Genomic DNA, 27733 nt, shown 5'->3' on the forward strand with positions numbered 1-27733 from the left:
AGATTAGACGAGAAGAGTGATGCCAATCTCCAGGTGGTATTATTGGTAAACTAACTGTTAGTTTACAAAAAAAAAAAAATCCAAACTGTTGGCAATATGTTTTGAACCTGTGGAGCCTTGCTAGCTTTTCCCCCCATATACAGCCGTTATGCTAAACTAAGCTAATACGATATGAGAGAGGTATTGTCCTTGTACTCCAACTCAAGAAAGCAAATAGGCTAAGTGTTTAAGGATGAACAGGGGTTTGGACCAGCTCCATCAACACTATGACATAGGCCTATGTTTAGGGTTTGAAGAGTAGGTTTTTTTCCAACCACTTGCAAATAGACCAAGTATTCAATAACACTTATGGATTCAAACATATCATTCTTAAAATAAAAATTCACAGCAACTAGATGTACTTGTTGATTTTTCTAGAGATCACAGTAAGAAGAAACACAAATTAAAACACTAGACAGGCTGCTCTCTTCAGCAAGGCACAAAGCTCAAACAAGAAGACACCGTGCAGGTGAAGAAATACTGGATTAAGTTTCTGGATGTGCGCAGTGTGTGTTCTCGCAGATCAAATTTCCTTTATTCATAGAATCCTAACAATACGGAAGAAACACAACACCAATTTAAACCAGGTAATACAGGCTGTCCACTGACACTACCAAGGGAAATGTGTCATTTCAGAACTGATCAAGATACTTTTTTTTAAAACAAGTAGTAGGCCTACAGCTGTTTGAAAGGTTGAAGGATACTACTTGAGATTTATATGTTAAATATGCATAAAACAACATTAGTATGTAAAACCTCATCAATTCGCCACATCTTGCTTCACAAGCTTAAAAGCCACCCTTGTAAGGTGTGATGGCCTTGCACGTACTGCCACGTACTGGTGAAACAATTTGCACCTGTATCCTAACCTTTATTATACTATCTATGATCCTAACTTACATTCTTTGAAAACATTTGTCAAGACAACAGGTTCGTGAGAGATAGTTAAATTTGCTTTAATTTCAGCTCCGGTTGATAAACCTTTTGCTCTCAGCATATCCGCTGTGTGTATCGATGCAACTATAAATAATGAAACAGACAACTTCCCCAGGACTTCAACGCAGGTGTGAACAAAAACAGCCACACAATAACAAGACATAGGCATACAAATACTACAAACTTTGATTCACACGAAAACACCTCATGTAAGCTGAAAGTAGCTTTGGGTCTGAAAATATTAGGCTATGTTTTGCCAAAGCTGATGATATAGTTCCGGGTGGATGGTACTGGAAACAGCAGAGGACTAGAGTTTACACAATGTTTCTGGGAACACACTGGTGGTGATGAGGTCATACTCATTCTCCCATAGACTTGAATGCCATCTTTTGCTGACCATTTTTCATATTTCCATCCTGCTTAAAGGGGAACTCCACCAATTTCACACATAAAGCATTTTCAACTCCAGTGGGTTATGAAAAGTGAAAATTAAATTGTGAAAATAAGAAAATAAATATGGGTGTGTGGAGTTAGATATAAATGAGCTCTGCCACTGCTACAATATCCGACAGAGCTGTTGGCAGTCGAGTGGAGTTGTGGGTAACGTAGGAGTCGGGGAGAAACCGCTTTATCTATTAAAGGTGGAGTCAGCAACTCTGGAAAAAGCTTGTAAAAATCACTTTGTCAAAATCAGTGAATATCTCCTCATGATCTGGACAGCTCCACAAAGTCCAGACTATCATGAATTCTGAGGAATATTGTAATATCCTGGAACAGAACCTCAAGCCATCAGTTATGAAGTTAAAGCTTGTCTGAAAATGGATCATGTAACATGATAATAATCTGAAGCATTCCAGCAAAACAAAAGTAGGCTAGAAGAAGATAATTGATTGGATTTGTATAGTGCTTTTCAAGGTACTCAAAGTGCTTTACAGGGTTCCAGGTTCAATTCGTTCACACACAGTCATACCGGTGGTGGTAAACTACGATAGTAGCCACAGTTGCCCTGGGGCAGACTGACAGAAGCGAGGCTGCCATTCCGCGCCATCGGCCCCTCCGACCACCACCTCAAACATACAGCAGTCAGTCATACACATTCACACGAGGCAAGGTGGGTGAAGTGTCTTGCCCAGGGACACAACGACCATGACACAAGTGGCCGGGCGGGGAACGAACCGCCAACCCTAGGATCGTTGGCCAACCACCTGAGCCACAGTCGCCCCTACGTTATACGTTTTTTGGATTGGCCAAGTGAAAGTCAAGATCTTAATCCAATTGAAATGCTGTTGCTGGCCCTGAAGCAGGCAGTTCATGACAGAATCCCATCCAACTGGCTGCATTTTGTAAGGAGGGCAAAAATCCCCCAAAAACAGATGTGAGACTGATTAGTCGTTACAGAAACCGTTTGGTTGAGGTTATTGCAGCAAGGAGGCAAAATATCATATTAACTGAAGGGGTTCACATACTTTTGCACCCATGAAATTTGACTTCGTATTGATCTTTCATAAAATTAATGACAATTTTTTGTACATGATTCCATTACACAGTAATATGCAATTGTATGCTCAGTAGAGTAGCCTATATTTAGACAGCTGGATTGCCAGTAGGTGGTGCTGTAAGCAAATTTGACCAACTATATTCAGACTACCCCTGCTGCTTCATGCCCTACACACCATGTTAAGGCATACTAGTCTATCAATTCTGGTAAATGTTTGACAAAGGGCATGTAACCAGTTTAGTCTAGTCTCAGACTTTTTTGTTAGGAGATATTCACTGATTTTGACAGGGTCCAGAATTACCTAGTATATGCGTGTACACAACTAAAGCTGGCTTGTCCATGCCTACCTCTTTTGATTGCATTTTTCAAAATGGCAGGTTCATTTATGCCCACCAAAACTGCAACCCATCTTATGATGACCTGATTAATATTAGGACTTCTTCAAAATAAACACAATTTTCTTTTACAGCAAGTTTATTAAGATATTCGTACAATCCTGGGGGGTGGGGGGAATCTGAACAATAGTGTGGAGGGAGGGTAATAATAGCAATATACTCTGAAAAGGGTAACATAACATGTCAGCACATTATAGCCAGTGAGGAATTCTGAAAGTGAACAAGTGGGATAAAAAAAAAAGCACATTTAAATGAACACTCATAAAAGATCTACATTTTAACATGAAGTGCCTCCATTAAGGAGGCCCACAATACGTCGCACATATGTTAGCATAACATAATTTGCAGACTTAATACAGCACTTATACCTTTTAGTCCACAAGTAAGTTACTAAACGGTGGAGTACATCAAATACACACATCTCAATAGAACATGGAAAGTAATACCTGATAAGGACTTTTATGTTAACAGACCCCATAGCTTTGTAGCTCCAACCAGCTGACTGTCAAGGTTAGAATCTACAGCTGTCCGATAGGGCCCAATGTAGAAGTCACCTCACTTTTAACACGCACCAAAATTCTGATCCAAGGTTTAGCATTGAGAAATGTTCTCCCTCGAATAATATAAGCAAAATGCAAGTGGAAGATAGCTATCACTGCGTTTTTTTTTAAAGAAATAATCTCAGGCCTCAAATCAGATCAGCCACATTCATAGGCATCTCATCCACGGTTGTATTGTAAAACGTCTCAATGTCCCGAAGAATCCTCTTGTCCTCCTCAGTGACGAAGTTGATAGCAACTCCTTTTCTGCCAAAACGGCCACCACGTCCAATTCTGAAAGTAAGATTAGACATGTTAGACCCACAGGAGACTGAAGTGCATTATACCGTGCTATATTATATACATGTATGAGGCAACTTACCTATGGATGTAGTTCTCTCGGTTTGTAGGAAGGTCATAGTTAATTACCAGGGAAACCTGCTGGACGTCAATCCCACGAGCCTGAGATAACAGGGGGGGGGGGGGGGGGATGTTACATTTAAAATATATACACAAACGATGATGATGCATATTTCTATAACACTGCACATGTTCTTGTCGCTCGTGTTAAAAGTAATAAATTCCTACTGGAGAGGTACCCATTGTGGAGACAGAGCCATTTATCTCCCAAAAGATTTGACTGCTTGGTCATTTCAGGACTGTTGCAGGATAATCATCATTTGGGTTTTCAATTGACAGATCATTTGACATTTCATACTAACCAGAAGATCAGTAGTGATCAAGACTCTGCTTGAGCCAGATCGGAATTCCCTCATAATGACATCACGCTCCTTCTGGTCCATATCACCATGCTGTGAAAGGGACAATTCATTTAGGAATATGTACAACATTTACACTGATGAGCCTTTAGGTATACAGTTGCCTACTGATCTAAAACGACATTTGCCAAATACAACATATCATACCAGAGCAGAGACAGTGAAGTCTCGAGCATGCATCTTCTCGGTCAACCAGTCGACTTTTCTTCTAGTGTTGAGGAAGATGACAGCCTGGGTGATAGTCAGTGTTTCATACAGATCACACAAGGTATCCAGTTTCCACTCCTAGAGACGTTAAAGAAAAAAAAAAAGTTCCATCAATGCAATGTCTTCTGAACAAAGTTAGTCTAACAAGTCATAATGCAAGCCGACAACCAGCCATTTATGAATCTCCATATTAGGAGATCAGCTTATGTGTAACACAGCATCTTGAGACAAGGACACTGGACATTAAGAAAGAGGTCCCTCCGAGCCTCATTTCAGATACTGTGCCTTCAATATCCTTCCCTGGTGTACCCATGCTTACACGGCCACATGCGCTAAACCTGAGAGGCTTGGCTCTTGCAGTTCTAGCAGGGTGCTTTAATGAGAAGGGGCAATTCAAATATGTAGCAGCTTTAATGTTACTGAATAGAATGCTTTAGTGTCAGGGATAAGAAGACCAACCTCTCGCTCCACATTTATGTAGAACTGCTTGATACCCTCAAGGGTAAGCTCTTCTTTCTTCACCAATATGCGAATGGGCTCTCGCATGAACTTCTTGGTGACCTCCAGAACCTCTGCTGGCATAGTGGCAGAGAGCAGGACCACCTGAAGAAGTCACATAACATGTTACCATAGGTTCAAACAATTGAGTCAAAAGAAAAACCATCTATTGCAGCGCTAATTGTAGCAATGCACCTTGAGACAGAGGCCAATGAACATTAAGAAAGCGGTTCGACAACATCTCATTTTCAGTACAATGCAAAAATAATCTGCTTCCACGCAATAGTCTGCTAGCATTATTACATGAACCAAATAGAATCTGGATCACACAATTATAGCAGACTTCTGTTAATGCAGAAGGGTGCCATATTAAAACGTATTGGTTGTCAGTGTAGTGCCTGTACCCGGAGGATACTTACTTGAATGTTTGTGCTGAGTTTCTGGAAGATCTCATAGATCTGATCTTTGAACCCCCGACTCAACATCTCATCAGCTTCATCCAGAACAAACATCTTGATCAACTTTGCAGCTGTGCAGAAAGGTGGCATTAACGATCAGGCCTTATATGCGAGATACATCTCAACAGTATGAGAAGAAGGACCTGCGACACTTACACAGGTGTCCCCTGTTAAGCATGTCAAACACACGTCCTGGTGTGCCCACCACTATGTGAGGAGCCTCAGCCTGGAGCTTCTGTATTTCACTACGGAGATTTGTCCCTCCGATGCAGGCATGGCAGGCTGCCCCCATGTAGTCACCCAACGCCAGAATGACCTTCTGGATCTAATAAGGGGAGTCAGAAGAAAACAAAAACAACTCATTTAGATTAATGTAGTACAGATGACGTAGGAAATTAACACAAATGTAGAATAACTGTTCAATGTGATCAGTGAAATAAAAAGGAAGTCTCCATTGCATGAGTCAGTCCCGAAAGATGGTATGCCATCATATCACCCAGTCTTCCACAGCAACATGAATATGTACACAATCAATTTAGCCAGATCACCTTTAAGACCAATGCAGCCATGGACAGAGACTACACCAATCTTAGGAGGATATTTTGGGTTCACATTTTCAGAATTTTGAAAGGAATTAAAAAAATGGTACCTTTGTACTTGAATCAGTGTCCTCAATGTGCTGTCTAGGTCTGAGATACTGAGGTTATCTTGACCTCAGAAACAGCATACCTGCTGAGCCAGCTCTCTGGTGGGAGCCAGCACCAGAGCCTGAGTCTCCTTCTGTTCAATGTCCAGCTGCTGCAAGATAGAGATGGCAAACGTGGCCGTCTTGCCAGTGCCTGACTGGGCCTGGGCAATGACATCATAGCCTAGTGGCAAGGACACAGGTATTTTAGGTAAGCGCGTATTTCTTCCAATTTTCAAAAATAAATCTAACAAGATTGTGTTAACTGCGGTTACTTACTGCAGTTTACACAATACATTTGAGTGATCAGTAAGAAAAAAGTTATCACCATGATTTGGTAAGCCCCGAAAGATGGTAAGCATCACTTCACTCAATTAAAAAACGAACTTATCAGTTATAGTTAATGTACCTTTGATGCAAGGGATGATTGCCCTTTGTTGAATGGCAGATGGCTTTTCAAAGCCATATGCATATATTCCCCTGAGAAGAGTCTCCTTCAGGCTCATATCGTCAAAGTTGTCCGTGATCTCGGTCCAGTTGCTCTGAATTTAAAAAGAAAATTGATATTAGTGAAAAGAAATTTACACAAACCCCATGCTGAGTCATTTAAAAGAAACCAATTGTCCTTTGGTCATTCCCCCACCTCGATGACACCATCAGGCTCCATTCCATCGGGTCCCCCATTGTCCCTCTCGTTTGAGCTGTTAAAAATAAGTGCGACAGAAGTCAAATTAGTACTCAAAATCAACTTTTACGTCACCTGAACAAAGGATAACTAGAGGAAACAATGCCAAACAGGCTACTTCAACGAGAAGGCTTTCCGAACACGTGACATGTAGCTGCTAATGTAAAACCGAATTAAATTCGTCAACTTGAGACAAGAAAACTAAAATAGGTAACCGGCTGCGTCAGATGTGAAGCAATAGGGACTTTTGTTGTTTGGGTTACGCCCAGAGCGTCTCATTACATGGTCCGGGGCTTCGCCATGCGCACGTGTCAAATTCCACCACCAAAGTTCCCGCTAATGTAACCGATAAAAGGTTCCGGCCATCTCACACGCAATTTGTGGTTTCTTTAAGTCCATGGTTTGTTTGTACTAATTGAGTGCATCAAAGGCGATTAAGCAATGCATGTAGACGCTTTGCATATTTCAATATGGAGCTCTACTTTCACTCAATGATCGCGAACATGTCGGCCAGTTAGGCCTTTGCTGACAACCGTGGCTTCTGCTGCAGAACAAGGCCCAAGCTGTAGCCTGCCCCACGGCTCATGTCACCGGGCAAGACATGAATTGCTTTAATAATACACACCTTTCTGCACGCGTTTTGTATTACACATTATAAAAACAGCAGCTTTGAGCCACATTGCCTTTAACGGTACTGTGGAACTGTTGTGTAACTGGACAGCTAGTTTTAGAAATGCTAACGGCTAACAACCACGTCGCTTTCACAGTGGTTGGGGCCAAAATAACTATATAATTACTAATTCGGTATGATAGAGCGTACCCTGCATTGTAGCATCCTTCAGGAAAAGTTAAAAATGGAGTAATATCTACCAGAAGGTGACCGAATCTATGAGTTTACCTTTTGTAATCAGGAGAATCGCTAGACATGGTCCGTTCCCAACTTCAGCATGCGAATGGAAAGATCGCTGATGGCGATGCCAGCTGAATATATGCAGCCGGACTACTTTCGCTAAAGAACCTAATGCTCACTTTGGTTGACAGTATAGTCTCAGCCGACTAACCTAATGTTCGGATTACAGTACATTGTATTTATTATATTCTATATACAAAGATATAAGTCAATAACCGATAAAAATTTGAGATTATACTACACTACATTTCTAAGCGGAAGGATATTGCAGTAATAGGTTGTACTTGGGCTTCTATGGCGTCCCTGACAGGTCAAAATACGCAAGACAAGAATGCGCAACATTTTTGGATAAGCTTTGCATGAGGCCTAAATGCAATTTATTTCATTTAACCGTTATATACTCGTGGGATCAATTGAGGGGTGACCACAATAAATAAATGTAATTATTTAGTCCATCGCTAAATTAGCTCACAAGTTGTTGTGCTAAGTCTGTACTGTTCTTTAACACTTAAATAGTTTAAATCTGTATTGCTCAGTGTTCTCTGTGTCTGGTATAGTCTCTCTCCCTTAGCCTATACCTCGCCTCTGTTGCCATCATTTGTCAACATGTTTGTATAAAGGACTATTAATCATGATACTTAGAGGACCTGCACCGTGGTCTGTTTTAAAACCGACAGCCAATTTTCACTCCTGTTTATTTTACCCCTACTTGTGGATGTGCTTGATTTAAAAGTTTGCACACTAGAGCCTTTTGGATCTGAGCATTGTATTTAATGAATACCAAAACATTCTGGCTGTATCACCGTCTGGTACGGCAGCACTTCTGCTTTGGACCACAGACGACTGCAGAGAGTGGTAAAAAGATCATCAGAACTCCATGGAGAGCACCATACCACCGCAGAGTCCACAGGAGAGCTGCCTCCTCAAGGACGCCACCCAGCATGGACTGTTTACACTCAGGACGGAGGTACAAATGTGAAGTCCAAAACAACCAGACTAAAGAACTCTTTCTTCCCCACTGCCCTCAGACTCCTAAACAACAGATAGGAGTCTGTTGTTACAGTTGTTATTGTTATTATTCTACCTCAGGACTGCCACCACTGTTTACATTTTGGCTATGCACAACGGCACACCTTCTTGGATTTGCACTATTCCGTTTTATTTTATTTTAACTTAAATGTGTTGTTTTACCTAGTCGCTGCTCTTCTATTTGCCGTGTAAACAGTATATTCTGTATTGTTGCTGCTTTTCTCTATTTTACTTGTATATTGCATATTTTCATGTTTCTTTCTTGGCATTCAGCCTGTGGAAAACAAAGGAATAATTTCATTGTATGACTGAGCACGTTTCTAATTGTGCACATGACAATAAACACTTTGAATCATGAATCTTCTAAAACCAGCAAACGTAAATGTAGGACCTTAGCTTTTTTTTTAAGATTATTTTTGCCATTTTCAAGCTTTATTAGACAGTCCAGAGGTGAAATGGGGAGACAGAGAGACCTGCAGTAAAGGTCCACAGGTCGGACTTGAACCTGCGACCACTGCAACGAAGGCCGGAGCCAATATGGTACGCGCTATATCCACTACGCCACCGGAGCGCCCGAGGACCTTAGCTTTTAATGGAGTGGCTAGCTTTAAATTTGTTGATTGCTACTTTTAAAGTAAAAGCAAAGGCCTCTTCCACTTATAAAAGGTCCATGCTTCCACCTCTATCCTCGGGTTTTAACGTGCAGATCCTATAAGGCCTGTTTCACCTTGTCCATCTTGGATCTTTCTGAGCATTCCTGCAAACAGCAACACACATCAGATAAGCAGTTTTGTTTATTACAAAATAGGCTACAATACAAGATATGTTTTGCCTTTATTCCAGTGCACTGCTGACTGAGACTGCTGTCTTTTTGGAAGACAGGCAAAAACATTGAACGAACTTGGAGGGGAAAAAGTACGTTTCTTTAGTTCTGAAACCAAAGCAGAACAGTGGAGTGCACTTTGACTCTAATGCACAATGGTGAAGTAGTTGGAGAAGAGTTCCTCCCCTGCTGTGATGTCTCTGAGTGATACAAGGACAACACAGCGTAGAGGTCTCTGTGTGGCCATGCTGTAGTTGACATTGGGCAGAAACTGGCGGAGCTCAATGGGAAATTTTTCCGGCACGTCGTATTCCTGGTAGCACACGTTAGCAGGCCAGTCGTTGGAGCAGTTGTTCACGTACTGACCAACAGCAAGAGGGTTTTGTGGAGTGGCATTACTAGTAAGCCAGCTGGTGTCACTCATCATGAAAGGCCCTACTATGTCCCTGCCACTGCATGACCTGAACACCATTTTGGAGATGCCTTTGTCATTTCCATCGATCAAAACGCCATCAATACACCTAAATACAAAAGGGTTTCTGATGGACTGGAGGAGAATTGGCTCATAGGCTTGATAGACTGTACCAGGGTACATGGCAACTGTTGTTCCTTTGGGCACAACCCCCTTGGTGACAAACACTCCAGTTCCTGCAAAGGGCAAAGTGCTAGGCTTCCTGTCAACACAGAATCCCAGAGACTGTAACATGGCATCATCTCCACACATTGGAATACCTCCACATTGGTCTTCTTCACTTGTGTCCTGTCTGAGAAAGGGCAGTTGTGCGGCTCGGAGCTCCCCATGGTTAGCCCAGTGCATCCTTAGCAGGACTCTGAAGAGCTTCAGCAGACTCTGTGAAACCTCGGAATCAGGAACTAGTTTGTCTTTCGACCGCTCCGTCACCTTCCGCAGAGTTTTCTCATTTTTAGACAGGTTAAGTGCAACCCAAGGCACAAACCTGTGTCGGTACGATTTCCATATGGCCTGATATCGTTTTAGAGCAGTTTTCAACATCCAGAGCGACGTCTGTGAGGTCTGGCATGGGCGAAATGAGCTTATTTCGAGCAAATCTCAAGTTTCTTCCGACAAGCTGCTTCAAAATAAAAGGCACGCACGTTAATATTTTCACATTCGTATCTGAACTCTCGAACTTTAATGCAGTGTTTTTCAATTAGGCTAATGATTAATGGGTATAATATTTTGGTTAATTACTCAAAAATGTAAACATTTAGGACGTGTCATAAAATAACGCTGTACTTTAATTTTGAATTGGCGATGTTTCAACCGGAAAAAGTTTTGACGTGACTTGTGAAAACCAACTTGACACGCATTAGCAGCTGGATGGGAGGAGAGGGAGTCTGGAAAAGACAAACATGGTAAGAAATGACTCTTTTTATCTTGGTGCCGTGATGTAAACATAAACCGTGATCGCACACATCATGTATTACTTCGGGGTGATTAATACAGATTAAATGATGCGACAATTACCTTATATACCCGTTATATTACGAAAACAAACGTAGCCCTCGACGTTAGCATTAGCTAACTAGCTCACGGTGGGACTAGCCTAGTTAGCTAGTTAAGCTGTCTAGCTTTTAAGCAAACTGAACAAAAAAATGATTCACACACTGCGACAATGAATTCTTGTGAACAGGATTTTTGGACTAAATTACTTGCTCCGTGTTTTTTTTAAAACGTTATAAGATCTGCTAGCTGACAGTCAACACAGTCACTGCTGTCAGGATAGCAGCATGTTGTTGCTAGATTTCTTCTTGCTGTAATTCAGCAAAGTGTTTTAACCTTCTACCACAGTTCACAACTAGCCTACCGTTCCTGGTGTGAATGTTAGGAGTCCATCTGTAATATGATGTGATGATGAAGAAATTAGTTTCTGACAGTTGAGAAATGTACTTTTTTTCAGTACAGTAACATTGTGGGCGATTTCACTATTCCTGTTTTCCTATATTGATCTAATCATGTATTTACTGCAACACCAGGTGTTTTGTCTGTTTTTGGGGTCTTTGTGCAGAACAAGCTGAAGTCCTCACAGAAGGATAAAGTTCGTCAGTTCATGATTTTCACGCAGTCCAACGAGAAGACCGCACTGACCTGTCTGTCACAGAACGACTGGAAACTAGATGTTGCCACCGACAAGTTTTTCCAAAATCCAGAGCTGTACGTTTCAAATCTAAAGGGCGCCCTAGACCGGAAGAAGCTTGACCAGCTATACAACAGATACAGAGGTATGAATGCAAAAAAATAAAGCACCATTACATTACTTAATGCAATATTCAGCTTGTTACTGATTTTAGAGACAGTAGCGAATAAATCAGCTGGAAAATCAGAACATATTTTTAGTTAATCCCTGAAAACTTTTTTTAAAACTTTTTTTCTTACTTGGTTGTGACTTGATATTTCATAAATAAACTCTTGGCATTCTTATGCTAAGATCCTCATGATGACAACAAGATTGGCATTGACGGGATCCAGCAGTTCTGTGACGACCTGGGTCTGGATCCAGCCAGTATAAGTGTCCTCCTCATAGCCTGGAAGTTCAGGGCAGCCACGCAGTGCGAGTTCTCAAAACAGGAGTTCATGGATGGCATGGCAGAACAGGGGTGAGAATGTATTTCCAGATGGTACAAACAATCCATAAAATTCTAAAAAGCCCTTTTTTTAATTCTGTTTGTAAAATTGGAAGACCTCACTTGCATTAATTACAAAATTAGGGATGGGCACGATAAGTGTAATTCAAGATCGAGGGATCAAATTATTTTTCAGAGGATCGATCGAGTAATCTTTTATCTATTATCTATTTTGAGAACCCAAAGCATCTGTCTTCAACAATAACGATGCACAGCACTATTGCGTACTCAAGGCTTCATGCTTGTTCTCAACCGAAACAGTTGCAGTTAACAAACTATATTAAGGATGTATTTTTCACAAGTTCAAAACACTGTTTTCCAACAAAGAAGTTAATAAATAGGCGATTCACAATTTACCAGACTTAGCGTCGAACAAAGGGTGTAGGTGTATTGATAAAAAAGCAATGGTATTTCTTTGTATTTATTCATGCATTTTTATTTCCTCTGGGACTAATGAGAACAGTGTATCTTTTAAAAAGACCTCACTCCATTGCAATCTAAATATAGGCATCTACCAAACGGTTTACTGAACATGAAATGATTAATGTGACATCAATGCTGCCTTTGTAGATATACAGTGCTGCTTGAAAGTATGTGAACCCCTTGAGCCTTTTGGAATTTTATTTAGTTACAACCATCATTATTTCATTTTGATCATTACCAGTATTTTTTTTATATTAAATAACAGGTGTTTGTTTATCAATTCAAAACTATTTTTTTCCGGAAATCAATTGTGTAGTCAAAAGACTCAAATAAAACAAACTATTTGCCAACTTTTGTACGTGCAAAAGTTTGTGAACCCTGAGCTGCATTGCTTAAATCGAGCAGTTAAACACAATCAGGTGGGCCAAATTGAGTGATGAAATGGAATGAGAAACCTTTAGGGAAGAAATTGGGCGGCACTAGATAAAATAGAGATCAAACCAGGTAAATTTAGGCTCACCAAAGTGAACCTATTCAGGTCAGACATGCCAAGATGAAGGACATCTCAGGAAGAGAGTTGTAATGTTGCACATTTGTCTGGGGACAGCTACTGTATAAATTCATTTAAAAAAAGTTTGAGTTTCATCGGTTCACCATGAGGCAAATTATCTACAAATGGAGAGCTCTAATGCCTCGTTTCCACCGAGTAGATCGGAGCGGTTCGGTCCGGGTAGTTTGGCTTTTCATTTGCCAAAAGTTGGGTAGGGTACGGTTTAAGCGCACCTAACCGCTCTGAGCCGCTCCAAATCTCAGTACTCCTCCGTAGGGGTACTAGCCGCCTGAAAGGGTGCCGAAAATGCGGAGCTACACACTGCCATCATTTGATTGGCCGAAAGAATCATTTCCGCCATGTGTAGGCCTAATCATCTCAGCAAGATTGAAGAGGGTATTGTGTTTTGGCGAAAATGTGAGCACAGCACTGTTTATTGTGTGGTGTTTTTCCTCATCAATAAATTAATCAGTTGGTTACACTGTGTCCCACTGCTAGTCACGGAGCTGCCGCAGCGAGCACTGTTTGCTCACTGTCTCTGAGTTGCACCGAGCCGTCTCTGTGTGTTTACGCCATATCCTAGATAGTAGTAAATACACGCTCACAACAACACGGGGGGAATAAATAAAAAAGCGGCTGGTTTGACCGAGCAAAAACGAGAGACCGCTGGCTTGACCACAGTTGGTCGAAAGAATCATTTCCGCCTTGTGTAGTCACCTCGGCTAGAGTGAAGAGAGTCAGTGTGTTTTGGCGAAAATGTGAGCGCGGCACTGTTTATTGTGTGGTGTTTTTCCTCGTCATTAAAAGAATCAGTTGGCTACACTGTGTCCCACTGCTACGATGTCACGTAGCTGCCGCAGCCAGCGCTGTTCGCTCACTGTCTCTATCAGTTGCACCGAGCCGTCTCTGTGCTCACAACAACACGGGGGGAATAAATAAAGAAGCGGCTGGTTTGACCATGCAAAAACAAGAGACCGCTGGCTTGACTACAGTTGTTCCACAGCCCGATAGTTTGACCCACATTCTGGCGGCGGCTATCGCAGTTCAGCCTAAACCCCGCCCTAAGAGTAAGGGTAGGATCGGCGGTGGAAACAACACCGAGATTCTTAAAAGTGAGCTGTCCCGCTCTGAGCCGCTCCGACCCGCTCTACTCGGTGGAAACGAGGCATAAGAGTGACTGAACATCTGCCTAGAAGTGGACTTCCTTTATAAATGTCCACAAGCGCCAAAAGAAAAGTGATTTTTCAGGTAAAAGCCAACCCAAACATTACATCTGGAGATTTGCAATAAAATTCCAAAAGGCTCAAGGGGTTCACATACTTCAAGCAGCACTGTAGTTGCTCTACGCTGCCTGCTTATCAGTGCAGTGGTTCCAGGCTCTGTTTGGAAGATGTCAAATCCAGTTAGTTTTCTGTTTGACAAAGTTACTGTTATACAGTTCTCTGTGATCTCATTAGTTGGTTGGTTTGACAACAAACGCAGATGAATGTAGGTCATTGAAGAAAACCTTTCTCTTGTCCTCTTTGCTTTATGTTTCCCCAGTTGTGACAACATAGACAAGCTAAAAGCTCAGCTGCCAAAGATGGAGCAAGAGCTTAAGGACCAAGGGAAATTTAAGGACTTTTACCAGTTTACATTTAATTTTGCAAAGAATCCTGGCCAGAAAGGTTTGGGTAAGAACCCCTTCATGCTCATCCTATCAACTGTTTTTGTGTGTTGAATGTGAATTGACCGATTTCTGGTTTTCTTACAGATTTAGAAATGGCAATTGCATATTGGAATTTAGTACTGAGTGGAAGGTTCAAGTTCCTGGGCCTGTGGAACAAATTTTTAGTTGTAAGTTGATAGTCACTCAAAATAACAATTATTATAATTTGAAATTCTATTGCTTTAACTTTGCCCAACGTCTTTTGCAGGAGCACCACAAACGATCCATTCCTAAGGACACTTGGAACCTCTTACTAGACTTCAGCACAATGATCACAGATGACATGTCCAATTATGATGAGGAAGGTTTGTACAGTGTTTAAACTCGGAACTACAACCTGTCCCTTCAGAATCTGTTTGAGGAATCGTATCATCATCACCCATGGTGGAGTCAATGCATTGAGTTAGTTCTGTTTTGTTTGTTCAACAGGAGCATGGCCTGTCCTTATTGATGACTTTGTGGAGTTTGCACGGCCACACATCGGGACCAAGAGCACGGCAGTTTAAGTGCTGCTCTCGCCTGAAGGAACGTCAATTGTGAGGTTTCTACACAAACAGAGAGCGCAGTGAACGGAGGACAAGGGGACCGCACTGAGCTGAGAACTATGTTGCCTTTTCAACCCTCAGGACTGAAATATTTTACACAGCAGAGACTTTATATATGTGTGTGTGTATTTACATATATAAAAAAAGGCATATCTCTTTGTTGGTCAACTTGTGGTGGTTTGGAACTTTTATCTAAAGTATTGGGCTTTTTTGTGTGCGCTCAAGCCAACTAGAGAGGAGTCACCATCTTGGCCCACATGGTTCATTGATGTGGTTGGGCTCCACTCGAAAGCGGGTAGATAGACACACTTTTGAATTGTAATCTGAACACGAGGGGTTCGCCAGGGGGAGGACGTTCTTTAAATATGGAATTTTAATACTTTTGTGTGCATTGCTGATTTTGTTTCTGTTTTATGACACATTTGTGTGACAAGTCAGTACAAAACATTGATTGTAATTTTTTTTAGGCATAATACTGTTTGTTTAAACACAAATGTATAAAGATAAAATAAATGTTTCAATTTGGTATCTTTAAAGCTGCCAGTCCTCTGTGCATATCTATCTGGGTTATGTTTTATATATTTAAAAAGAATAGTTCAACCAAAGTAATTCTCAATACAACCCTGGTTAGTTAATACTGTAGATTGAATTGTATGCGGTCAAATTGAAGAGGTGAATGTTCCCCTCAGTCTGATACAAATGCTCTTTTGATTTATAGTAAAGCTCATGGTTTATGATTGGCAGGTCATTTGTCCTTATCTATTACTATCACATATCTGGCATAGAAAGCAGCTATGTAAAGATAGTACACAGTGTATATCCTTTGAAGGATACACTAAACTTGAGTTTACTTGGGTTCGTTATAGATGAAGATTCAGTAAAAATTCAGTTAAGTTAGGTAAGGATAAAGGAATGGAAATGTCAAACTAAATTAAATGTTTGAAAAAAATACAACAGATTGATTTATACTTTTAGGGAGTTACCTTGCAAACAAGTTGAGATGAGTGACATTCTTTTCAACATAGTCCTGCGTCTTTGGCTAATATTCACTAACATCTGTTTTCTTGTAATGTAATGTTTCGGTCAAAAGCTCCCATTGCATGTTGAAATGTGTTATGTACATTGAGATGTAGCACAATGTAGCCTACATTACTCTATTGTTTGCATAATTTCTGTCCCTGCCTCGCGCTGCCTCCCCTGTGGTGACCATGGACATATAACCAAAGGTGGTGACGGCAGATAAGAGTCACGTGCTGTTGCTAAGGGCGACTGACAACAGACAGCGGTCGCAACAGTTACAGCAAACTGGAGAAAGAAACACTTGGCATTTTATTATAACGAAGCAGAAAATATATTTTTTAACTGAATTATTCTTTAGGTACTTTGTAGGGACCTCGTAGAGCAGTGCTGGAACATGTCGAACATGATTAATACAGTTTTATTGGACGTAGGCTGGGACGAGCGCTTTGCTATCCCCGAACCAAACGCTGAAAACAAGGCTTTGATAGAAGAGGTGAGTGTGGGAAAGTTAGCCTATATTTATCAATTTAAAAAAAAAAAAATTTTATTTAGTAAAAATAATTGAGTAACTGATAAAGCTGTTAATTAACATCCGTGGTCAAAGGGTCAAACTAGTTTCATCTTTGACATTTGAGAGACAGACTCAAACGATGACGTAAGGAAGCCTACGTAGCCTTCATAAATTACACATGCGCCTCAAAGCAGAACCGGGTTGTATGAATGTTTTTATTTATTAAAAATGAATAAATATTAATAGTCATGGGGCAGAATAAATGCTAGATAGTAGGCCTACGCATGCTTAATGTTAACATATTTGCCAAGTGATTTTCTCTTTTCTCAGTCTACTAATGACATGGTAAGAAATGTTTCTTTTTAATTATGGATTTATAGATCCAAGGTCATGTGCCCATAGGTATTATTCAAAGCTTTACTATTTATTACACTTGATTTTTTATTTCACAAAAACCTGCACCCCACCATGTTTCAATTGTTTTTGTTAGTCAGCATCTAGACCACAGTGCCCAAATACCATGATGGGCAACTGACAGTGTTCTAGGTAAATAATCGGTCCATCACAACGCAAGTGTTTACAACTGCATGTAGCCTACCGACCAAAGCATTCGAGACAGCTCCCAAGAACAAAATGCTTTGTATGTCCTACATTGTTGTCTTTTTAATCTGTCGACTTACCCAACAACAGATTCGTAAAAAAGAGTCTCAGTCAGTGCATCTGGAAAACAACCTCGAGAGAAACAAGGATCAGAAGCAGTTGATGCTTGAATTCATCAAAAATGCTCAACAAGAGCTGGAATATTCTGAGGTAGGTGTATCGGAATACAATGTTAATGATATGTGGCAGAGAGGTGTTGGGGTTCGTTGACTTTCTGATTTTTAAAATATTTTTCTGCACATAGGCTTTGTGCAAGGCAAAGGAAAGAGACGAAGAGATGGAGAAACACCTCACAGCCCTGGCAGAAAGGGAGAGCGGTCGCCTTGGGCAGGACATTGCCAAGATGGAGAACGAGCATAGGTCTTTAGCAGAGAGGAGGAACATGCTAGAGGTCTATACCACCCATAACATGTACACCTTTAACCTAGAAAAAACTATAGCTTTCTTTAGGTTAAAATGTGTAACTCATCTTTTGTCCATATCACCAGAACCATATCTTCAAGGCAACCCAGAAGCTAGAGGAGTTTAGGAACCAGATGAACTGGGACCAGCAGACCTTGGAGGCCTTTTTAGAGGAGTCGGCACGCAAAGATGAGGACACAATGGCCATCATCAAGTACGCCCAGCAAGATGAGCAGAGGATCAAGGTAAGGAGAAAAAGGCTGTGAGAAATATACCTCAATGGCTTGTACATGTGTTTGGTTTTTTTCAGCAGCAGTCACATCTCAACTAAACTGCTGTTCGAAACTGTGAATCATCCCGAGCTAAACGCTTTATAATCTCTCCTGATAACAGTCACTCACTCTGGCTATCGAGAAGAAGACACTGGAGGCAAATGAAAAGCGCAAAGCACTTGACAAAGAATTGACTGAGACTATATCTGCACAGGTACTGTAAGAAAACACTACACACACCCTGTTTATATGGCTTAATATGGTTTTTGCCATCATGTGACAAATGATCTTTGCCAGAAAGGACATTACAGACACCATACTGGTAACCATACAGACCAAGTCCATTTGGGTTTTTAGTTTGAGAGATGGAGCACATCATGGATATTTTACAGAAGGCCATTCTACTATGTTCAGAGAGAAAAGGGAAGAGGAAAACATGGTCATCCTGTATAGTGAGCAGAACAAAGAAGTGAAAAAACGGCATGATTGTGAGGTACATCACAGAAATCGATGTTTAAAACTGAAACCAAAAGTTCCCTCGGGATGCCATACACCAATCAGAATTGGGGCGACTGTGGCTCAGTTGGCAGAGCTGGTCGGCCGATGATCAAAGGGTTGGAGGTTCGATCCCCGCCCTGCCACCTGTATCAGAGTTGTTGTGTCCTTGGGCAAGACACTTCACCCACCTTGCCTCGTGTGAATGTCGATAGTTAGCCTGCTATCGGTGTATGAATGTGTGTGTGAATGGTAACGTGGGAAAGGAAAACAGGTCTCCCTTGCAAAAGAGTCTTCGGTCTCAATGGGATTTACCTGTATAAATAAAGGTTAAAAAAAAAAAAATGCCATTGGCCCCTGGCAGATGGTTGTTTATGAAGAAAAAGACTTTAAAGTTTGTGTTTGCATGTCTCTGATCATGTAAGATAATCCTTAAGTATTAAATATAACTCCCATTGGATCTTTAAGCTACAGACTGTCACAGTTTATTTGCTAAAAGAAAAAAATAAGTTTTCTTCCACTTTCCGAACAGATTGCTTTGGATAAAACTACAGGAAATCTGCAGCAGGCCCACCTGGAGACACAGCAGCTCATCCACCAATGGGAAAACACGATTAAGCAGATGAAGCAACGAGACACTGAGATGCAGCAGTGTGCACAGGTAATAGATAGATAGATAGATAGATAGATAGATAGATAGATAGATAGATAGATAGATAGATAGATAGATAGATAGATAGATAGATAGATAGATAGATAGATAGAAACACTGATATTATACAATACTATAAAATTATGAATTAAATGTAAAATGCACATTGCCAATCAGAGGAGGAGTGTCCTCTCTAAGCACATACATTTCTGAGCACAAAAAGCCAACAGAATGTGAACACAAACTGATTGGTACACTGGAGTAACAAGTGTTTGTGTTCCTGTCTTACTCCTTAATCCATCCAGCAACTTGCCCAAGCCAACCAGGACATCAGGGAACGGAACGCCACCATTACAGAGAGGAAGCACTTGCTGGACACTCAGAGGAACAACAACAAGGAAACCGAGAGGAAGATATCCGAAGCCAAGCACCATGCTGTAAGACTGCGTCAGGATTTGAAGGAGCAGGAGAATAACTGCAGAAGGCTACAGGATGAGGTCAGCCTTCCTTCAAAGCAGTGTGACATAGAACAAAATAAGTTTATCCTGTTGACAAATATTTTCAGTTGTGGGCACAGCTGAATGTGACAGCTCAAAGAATGTGACATTTGTATCAGAAACATCATCTGTATTCTAGCCTCATATTTGTAAGAGCCAACGAAATGATTCTAATGTGTCCTGCAGCTGGATACCTGCAAAGGCACAATGGACAAAGCAACCTCCGACGTGGTCTCTGAGACGTCCCACATATCCAGAATAAGGAAAAATATCCAGCATAACAATGAGAAGTCAGTGAAATCTCATAGCACAAATGACTATTCCAGCTTTAGTACACAAACTCTGTCTGTATCATGTGTCTGGGTTGTTGCTGTAGACTCAAGGAGGCCAAGGCCCTCAGTGCTGCGCTGGAAGAGAAGCTGAGAGTTGTGAGACAGACTGCCCTTAGCGAGGAGGAGAAGGCTGCACAGATGGACCAGTACCTTAAAGATGAGGAAGAGGAAATCAAGGTAAGCAGTGTCGAGAAGTGGTGTTGTGCATGTTATAACTGAGCCTTTTTGTATCTCAACACGTTTTATGTCATTTTTGCTGATTTTTGCTTTTGGACACAATCAAAATATCAAGGACTGTATGTTGGTGTTGTCTCACACCACACAGGAACAGCAACATGCATGGCAAAACAATAACAGTGAGGTTGTTAGGGCTGCACATGACACCACAAAAAGAGCCACAGACACTGCTATACAAACACAAATAAACAGACCATTTCATTTATTTAACAATTAACAGTTTATATTCTCCTAAACAGCAGTATAGGACTAAACTAGGACAGAACAAACTGACACTCAATGCAAATACGACTGGTGATAGTCATATTCATTATATACAATAGCAATTGTGATTACCACAGATCATGTGTGAGCTGTGATTTATGAAAAATAGCAGCTTATTTTTTGTTGGCTCCAAATGAATACAGTTTTGTGTTTTAGGAATCAGTGTACGTTGCATTTAAAAAAAAAGTGTGTTGTTGCTGTAACCCTGTTTTGGTCTTTGATGTAGGAGTTGGACATCCAGCTACGCGACTGCAGGCACCAGCTGTTTTGTCGTAAAGAGCATTTGCATGCAGTCAACACAAAGGAGAAGGATTATATCGCCGAGGTTGCCAGGACCAAATCCTCCATCGTCTCTATGGAAAGCCAGCTCAGAAAGCTGGAGAAGGAATTGATGAAACAGCGGATGACCATGAACGAACAGGCACGCTTACACACACACACACACACACACACACACACACACACACACACACACACACACACACACACACACACACACACACGACCTTCCACAATCACACTGCCTAGCTTTTCCTAGTCTGGTGTTGGAGTGTGTCAAACCAACACATATATTAATTTTTTCCTTTTCATTTCCTGCGTTGTGTAGGACTCCATGATTGTCACCCTGGGCAGAAAACTGGCAAAGCTGCAAGGCGACATTAGCGCAGATGAAAAGGAAGCGCTGGAAACCAAGATCGCCGATCTGACCGAAACACTAGAGAAGAAGAAAAAGACAGCGAACATGCTAACCAGCACGCTCAAGGACTCCGAGGTCAGTCTGAATGTCTTTTTTTAACCTCGCCATGGCTATTCAGGCATTTTCAGGCACCACAGAACACAGTGAAATAAATTCACCTCACACATGTCTTTGTCTGTGACAGGATGATATTCGCTATTTGAGGAAGGAGATGGAGAAGTCAGAAGTTCAAAAGAGAGATCTGACCGACAAGGTAGAGACGCTCATGCTGCTCCGGAACACAAATGAAAAGGAGCTGAAGAGACTCCGGCTCAGGAAACAGGTAACAGACTGATAGGCTAGAGTTTATATAAAAAAATAAATAAATTTGACATTCAAAACAGCCATCATTACGCTAAGTCATTGATCCAGAGGAATGTCCAAACTTTTATTAATTACAACTTTTCAACTGTGAAAATCTGTTTTGGTCAACTGGTTGCAGACTTCAACATGATATTTAGTGTACAACTTGTGAATGGAATCCAACATCTCATTTAACTCTGGATAAGCCGAAAAGCACTTTTCTCAAAATGAGTAGTCATTGTCATCCATCTGAAAAGTAGAACCATCCGCATGCATTATGTGGTTGACCTCATGTGTTTCTCACCAGGACAACATGGTGGAGCACAACGTCATTAAGATGGAGGTGAAGCGCATGAGGGATCTGCTGTACAACAAGGCGGACAGCGTGCTGTCTCTAGAGAAGAGGAGGCTGGATCTACAGAAAGCCATAAAGGAGCGAGAGGATGAGATCAAAGTCTACAGAGAAATGGTCGGCCAGCAGATCAAGATCAGTGAGCAGGAGAGACAGAGACTCAGGTAGAAAAAAAGAAAAAAAAAACATAGCTGTGACCCCAAAAATCTCACTTTCCTGCAGCCTTTTGCTCATCTAGCTGGTTATTGTCTATTGGGTCAAACAGATTGCTGTACTTGTATTATTTTATACCTAGCTACATTAGCAACCCTTTTTACCAATAGAGATCACCTTAATGTAGTGATTGATTCTGTTGCAGTGCCGAACTCAATGAGAAACTGTCCAAAGTTGACATGATGAAGAAACGCTATGAGGTTGTGACTCTTTCAACGGCCGCTCCTGAGGGAGAAGAGGAAAGGTCGCAGGCTTATTACATCACAAAGGTGAGAGGTCTTTAAGCACACCGTCGTGTTCACTTCTGTTTCTTTATCATCTTACCGACTTACAGCAAATAACAATGCAACAATGATGAATAAAAACTAAAAGTCTCATGATACTTACAAGTGTTCTGTTGAATGTTAAGGTTAGACTTGCTCCCGCAGTGCACCCTCAACACTTTGAATCACTGCTGTGTCCTTTTTAACCAGGCCGCACAAGAGAAGGAGGAGCTGAAGCGGAAGGGAGACGGTCTGGATGCTAAAATCCGCAAGATGGAGCTGGAGAATCGAGCTCTGGACAACACCATTCAATTGTTCAATAACAGTAACTCATCGTTTCGCAAATCCCTCAGCAAAGCCAATGAATCCAGTACGTATGAGCAGGTAGACTGAGTGAAACTAAACCAACTCTTTTACCAGGGATAATCAGCAGGGCGTTATGTGGTTTTGTCTATATCTAGTTGTGTTTATTAAAATCACCAGGGCAACCATAACCGATTCACAAAGCAATTTAGACTGTCTTTTGTGTTTAGGTCCAGAGTACCAGGAAAGACTGAAGCTGGCTGAGCAGCTCAGGGCGGCAGAAAAGACGCTGAGGTATAAGAAAAAACAGGTCCATGAGTTCCAACAGGACATACAGGTTAGTCCTCTTTATAGCATGTGAATACCCAATTCATTATCCTTAATCAGCAACATATCCCATTACAATTCCCACAGAGGTAACTTGTTTGTGTTTCATTCACAAAAACAGCCTCCAAAAGTCTGCCTATATTTTAAACATGCTATTGTCAAACAATTTGTATGTGAAATGTGTTGCCTATTCCCCATTTAAGACTAGTATATTATATTCAACACGCTGATGCTCATTATATTTATTAATTAAAATATTAATAATAAAAGATTATAAAGGGCTTATATGTAGGGAACACAAAGTCTATAAGAATTATAATTAAGTCAATAATAATAATAATTGCTGTGTTTATGTCCATGACGAAGAACCCTACTTGTGTAACGTTGTATTATTGTGTGTGTGTGTGTGTGTGTGTGTGTGTGTGTGTGTTTGTGTGTGTGTGTGTGTGTGTGTGTGTGTGTGTGTGTGTGTGTGTGTGTGTGTGTGTGTGTGTGTGTGTGTGTGTGTGTGTGTGTGTGTGTGTGTGTGTGTGTGTGTGTGTGTGTGTGTGTGTGTGTGTGTGTGTGTGTGTGTGTGTGTTGGTGTATCGTTCCACATTTCCAGGACATGAACGATACCGTGGAGAGTCTGCTGCAAGAAGAGCAGGCGGAGAAAGAAAAGATAGAGCTCAAACAATCATCTATCAGTAAACTGAACAAAGACATCGCTTCCCAGCAAGAGAAGATCGACAGAGCCACCAAGCAGGTCCGATGTCTCTGTGTATCCCTTTCTCTAAACTCGTTCAAACATCTTTCACCTACACAAAGCTGTGTACAATATCCACTGGGAGTGAACAGCAAACAAAGTGGGAATGTTGTGTGTGTGTATATATATATATATACACTCACCGGCCACTTTATTAGGTACAGCAGTTCATTTTCTTGTTAACACATATAACTAATCAGCCAATCACATGTCAGCAACTCAATGCATTTAGGCATGTAGGCAACTTATTGAGGTTGAAACCGAGCAACAAAATAGGGAAGAAAGGGGTGAAAAGTGACTTTGAACATGGCAATGTTGAGGGTGCCAGGAGGGCTGGTATGAGTATTTCAGAAACTGCTGATCTACTGGGATTTTCACTCTAAACCATCTCTAGGGTTTACAGAGAATGGTCTGAAAAAGAAAAAATATCCAGTGAGCGGCATTTGTGTGGACGTAAAATGCCTTGTTGAAGTCAGAGGTCAGTGAAGGATGGGCATACTGGTTCGAGATGATAGAAAGGCACCAGTAACTCAAATAACCACTCGTTAAAACCAGGGTAGGAGAGAGTGACCTAAGTTGTGCAACTTTTTACTCAAAGTGATTTTAAAGTGAGGCCTTGACAGTTATGTCTCCAACTCCAATATGTACATATATTTCAGGATGTTGTGCATCCCTGGCAATAAAAACTTTGGATCTGGAATAAACTGTTTAAGAAATATAGCTTTCGGAAAAAAAGTTGTCTTGTGGCACAACTTGCCCCCGGTGTGGTGTACGTTGTGCCACAAGAGAGAATAGAATACCATGGGGTAAATTGTGCCATTGATATATATCTCATAAACTGTAATGCAAGACAAATCCATAAGACAATCACTTATTTAAGGTTTATTTAAAGTAAATATTTTACAAAGATTGAAGGTCAATTTTCTTTAACAAGGCCTAGCAGATCTAGGTGGTTTTGCCTGCAAAGCTCACAATGACAAAGTCACCATTATCATCTTTCTGGCCATCTGAACTCTCATCAGTGTTGTCGTTACGTGGAATGGAGATGTCAGTCTCTTCTGAGCTACTGTAGACAATCACTTTCTTTTTGGTGACCAGCGTATACAGCCATGCCACTGGCACAACTCTCAGAAATGTACTTCGCACTAGTTGCTCCGTGCTTGTGACTGCCACCTGACAAATGTGATTCCCCCTCCATTTTTGCCTTTAAATCAAGGCTCAAAACCCATGTTTATATTTGTGGATGTATGGGCTTTATGTCTTTTTATTTTTGTTTTTGTTATTTTACCTCCATTGTTTATCTAACTGAATGCACTATGTACAGCACTTTGGACAGTGCAAACTGTCATAAATGTGCTTTTATAAGTATATTTTACTTACTTACTTACTTATAACTCACATAGGCCCTTTGGCACAAATCACCCCAACCCCAGAATTTTGGATAATAGGCATGATGCAGCAGTTTAGGGCTGACATTGTGCTAACTGTATAGACACAAAGTGTAGCATACTAAAGCACTAAAACATGTGTCAAACGTTTTCAAACGTGTCTATAATTGTTCATACACAATAATCAAAAAACCATGATCATGGAAATTTTACTTTGAAAAGCAAAACACAGTTTTTTGAGCTTAAATGTGCTTATATCTTATTCCATGGTTCTCCCTTCTTTACAGGATGAGTCAAATGGATGGCTCTTCTTAAATATGTGGTCACATTTCCAATTTCTTCTATGGTTTTCTAGAAACAAGGGATGGCACACTTCCCCAACCGCACAACTTAGGCCACTCTCCCCTATACAGAATACCATCGCTGAACACAAAACACGACCAACCTTGAAGAAGATGGGCTACAGCAGCAGAAGACCCCACCGGGTGCCACTCCGGTCAGCTAAAAACAGGAAAATTAGGCTACAATTCTCGCAGGATCACCAATATTGGACATTAGAAGATTGAAAAATCATGCCTGGTCTGATGAGTCTCGATTTCAGTTGCGACATTCAGATGGCAGGTTCAGAATTTGGCGTAAACAACATGAAAGTATGGATCCATCCTGCCGTTAACCATCAACCATGCCATGTTCAAAGTCACCTAAACCCCTTTCTTCCCCATTCTTTTTGACTTCAGTACATTGACTTGACTTCCCCATTCATTTTGACTTCAGTACATTGACTTGACCACGTCTAAATGCCTTAATGCTTTAAATTGCTGCCATGTGATTGGCTGATTAGCTTTGTTTTTATAAGCCATTGAACAGGTGTACCTAATAAAGTGGCCGGTGAGTGTATACAGTGCAGGTATCCTGAAATTAAAAACATACACACCATATTAATATGTATAATTTTTCCTGCTGGTTGCTAGTGCGCTAGGCTAACCAGAGACATCCGCGCAGCACAAAACACCAGGACAGAGACTTTTGAGGAGAAGGACATCAAGCTGAGGGAGCTGAAAGAATTCAACAAGACTATCAACAAGATGCTGAATGAGGCCATGGAGGACAGAGCTGACCTCAGATCAGCCTTGGAGAAATACTTCCTGCAGGTATAAAAACAATTGACACTGTTGCACATTAATGAATAATTAGGTCATGATAAGCTGTGTTGTCTTTGTTGTGGTTAACTTAACATTCATATTTTTCCCACTTTCTTTCTCTCAGGCCAATCTGCCTCTTCCGTCTCCGTCTTCCACTCCTACCAGCCAACAAAGCTCCAGGACTAGCTCTGCCCGCAGCTAGCTCGGCTTCTCTCAGGTCAGACTAACTGATCAATCTTTTTCCCCCAGTGAAGGTGATAGTAGAGGTTGAATAGTGAAAGACTGTGCCCGAACTAAGATGTTCACTTGTCTTTATTATGACATTGTTATGTTTATACAGTCCCCACAAATATAACAATGTTGTCGCCCTATCATTCAAGAGATCGTTGTCCTTTTTTTTCTTTAAAGACCCCGTAAAAACCTAAATCCACAAAATCGTTCTAACTATGTAATTTGGGAAATTAGTTGCATGATGGTAAGCACCTGAAAAGAGTTAGGCATATTTATCATTCCAAATGAAAGATATTGTTATTGAAGCTTGGTACACTACAGGAATTCGGTTAAGATAAAGGCGGGCTATGGCCTGGTTCTTATTACACAATAAGTATTTTTCTTCTCTGCCCAAATGGTTCTATAAAAACAATGACTGTTGCCATGTTTACCTTTTATACGGTCCACGGTCCTGTCAAACGGTCTAGACAGTAAAAAGGTTTTATAATATTTATGAAAATGTATTTTCAATAATATTTTTGCAAAAGCTTATTGAGACACTCAACTTTCATATCATATATTGAATTTTAATATTTAAGACCAGGTTTCCAAAGGCTTTAAGATTTGAATATGCTGCTCTCCCTCTGTATATTTATGTTTTTCTCTCTTTGTTCCGTAGGTCTCCTGCGTCCTCAGCCAGCGGCAGCCCCAGGGCCTCATCACTTGTCTCCCCCGTACTGAAGACTCTGGAACTGGGCTTGGATCTGAGTGTGACCTCCCCTCCTCCCACTGTCTCCAGCAGGTCCAGCTCTAGGAGCAGCAGCAGCAGCAACAGCAGCAGAAAGTTAAAGAACCCATAGTCTGCTGCTGTTATCAATCTTTATATACATCTCTTTCAACAAGAGAAAGAGGGTTATGGTTATTCATATCTAGTTATAGTTGCACAGCGTAACTGTTTCATCACATGCTGGATATGAAAGTGTTTCAGCCAGGATATTTAGTGTGCTGTGTTTATGTCTGCTGTTATTGTTATTATCCATGTTATTCTAATGTAGCCTA

The 27733-nt window shown here is 41.0% G+C and overlaps 4 protein-coding genes across 4 annotated transcripts; 2 read left to right on the forward strand and 2 right to left on the reverse strand.

Moving 5' to 3' along the window:
* Positions 1 to 2929: 2929 nt before the first annotated feature.
* On the reverse strand, positions 2930 to 7669 carry eif4a2 (eukaryotic translation initiation factor 4A2). The gene is made up of 11 exons (XM_080034778.1): positions 7618 to 7669; positions 6678 to 6735; positions 6444 to 6576; positions 6079 to 6218; positions 5506 to 5674; positions 5311 to 5420; positions 4853 to 4996; positions 4334 to 4471; positions 4130 to 4219; positions 3790 to 3869; positions 2930 to 3701 (listed from the first exon to the last, which is right to left on the reverse strand). Exons 1-11 carry the CDS (start codon positions 7644 to 7646, stop codon positions 3557 to 3559), a joined length of 1236 nt encoding a protein of 411 aa, XP_079890904.1. The 5' UTR covers positions 7647 to 7669; the 3' UTR covers positions 2930 to 3556.
* A 1844-nt stretch (positions 7670 to 9513) lies between these two features.
* Positions 9514 to 10504, reverse strand: setd9 (SET domain containing 9). Its single transcript, XM_080034815.1, has one exon. The coding sequence runs from the start codon at positions 10491 to 10493 to the stop codon at positions 9627 to 9629; it is 867 nt and encodes a 288-aa protein (XP_079890941.1). The 5' UTR covers positions 10494 to 10504; the 3' UTR covers positions 9514 to 9626.
* A 291-nt stretch (positions 10505 to 10795) lies between these two features.
* dcun1d1 (DCN1, defective in cullin neddylation 1, domain containing 1) lies at positions 10796 to 15949 on the forward strand. Its single transcript, XM_080034730.1, has 7 exons — positions 10796 to 10855; positions 11509 to 11722; positions 11929 to 12097; positions 14640 to 14770; positions 14851 to 14933; positions 15014 to 15110; positions 15235 to 15949. Exons 1-7 carry the CDS (start codon positions 10853 to 10855, stop codon positions 15309 to 15311), a joined length of 774 nt encoding a protein of 257 aa, XP_079890856.1. The 5' UTR covers positions 10796 to 10852; the 3' UTR covers positions 15312 to 15949.
* Positions 15950 to 16768: 819 nt separating this feature from the next.
* ccdc39 (coiled-coil domain 39 molecular ruler complex subunit) lies at positions 16769 to 27534 on the forward strand (the record flags this gene model as incomplete). The annotated part of the gene is given in 21 exon segments (XM_080034113.1): positions 16769 to 16863; positions 17572 to 17691; positions 17786 to 17932; positions 18030 to 18188; positions 18337 to 18429; positions 19243 to 19371; positions 19668 to 19859; positions 20046 to 20149; positions 20236 to 20368; positions 20919 to 21113; positions 21300 to 21464; positions 21574 to 21711; positions 22039 to 22247; positions 22442 to 22565; positions 22770 to 22929; positions 23093 to 23199; positions 23794 to 23934; positions 26294 to 26473; positions 26589 to 26654; positions 26656 to 26681; positions 27354 to 27534. Coding segments are annotated over 21 exon segments (2859 nt in total). The 5' UTR covers positions 16769 to 16773.
* Between the last annotated feature and the right edge of the window lie 199 nt (positions 27535 to 27733).

Source organism: Ammodytes marinus (assembly GCF_949987685.1).
Source record: "Ammodytes marinus genome assembly, chromosome: 9".
NCBI classification, from domain to species: Eukaryota; Metazoa; Chordata; class Actinopteri; order Uranoscopiformes; family Ammodytidae; genus Ammodytes; species Ammodytes marinus.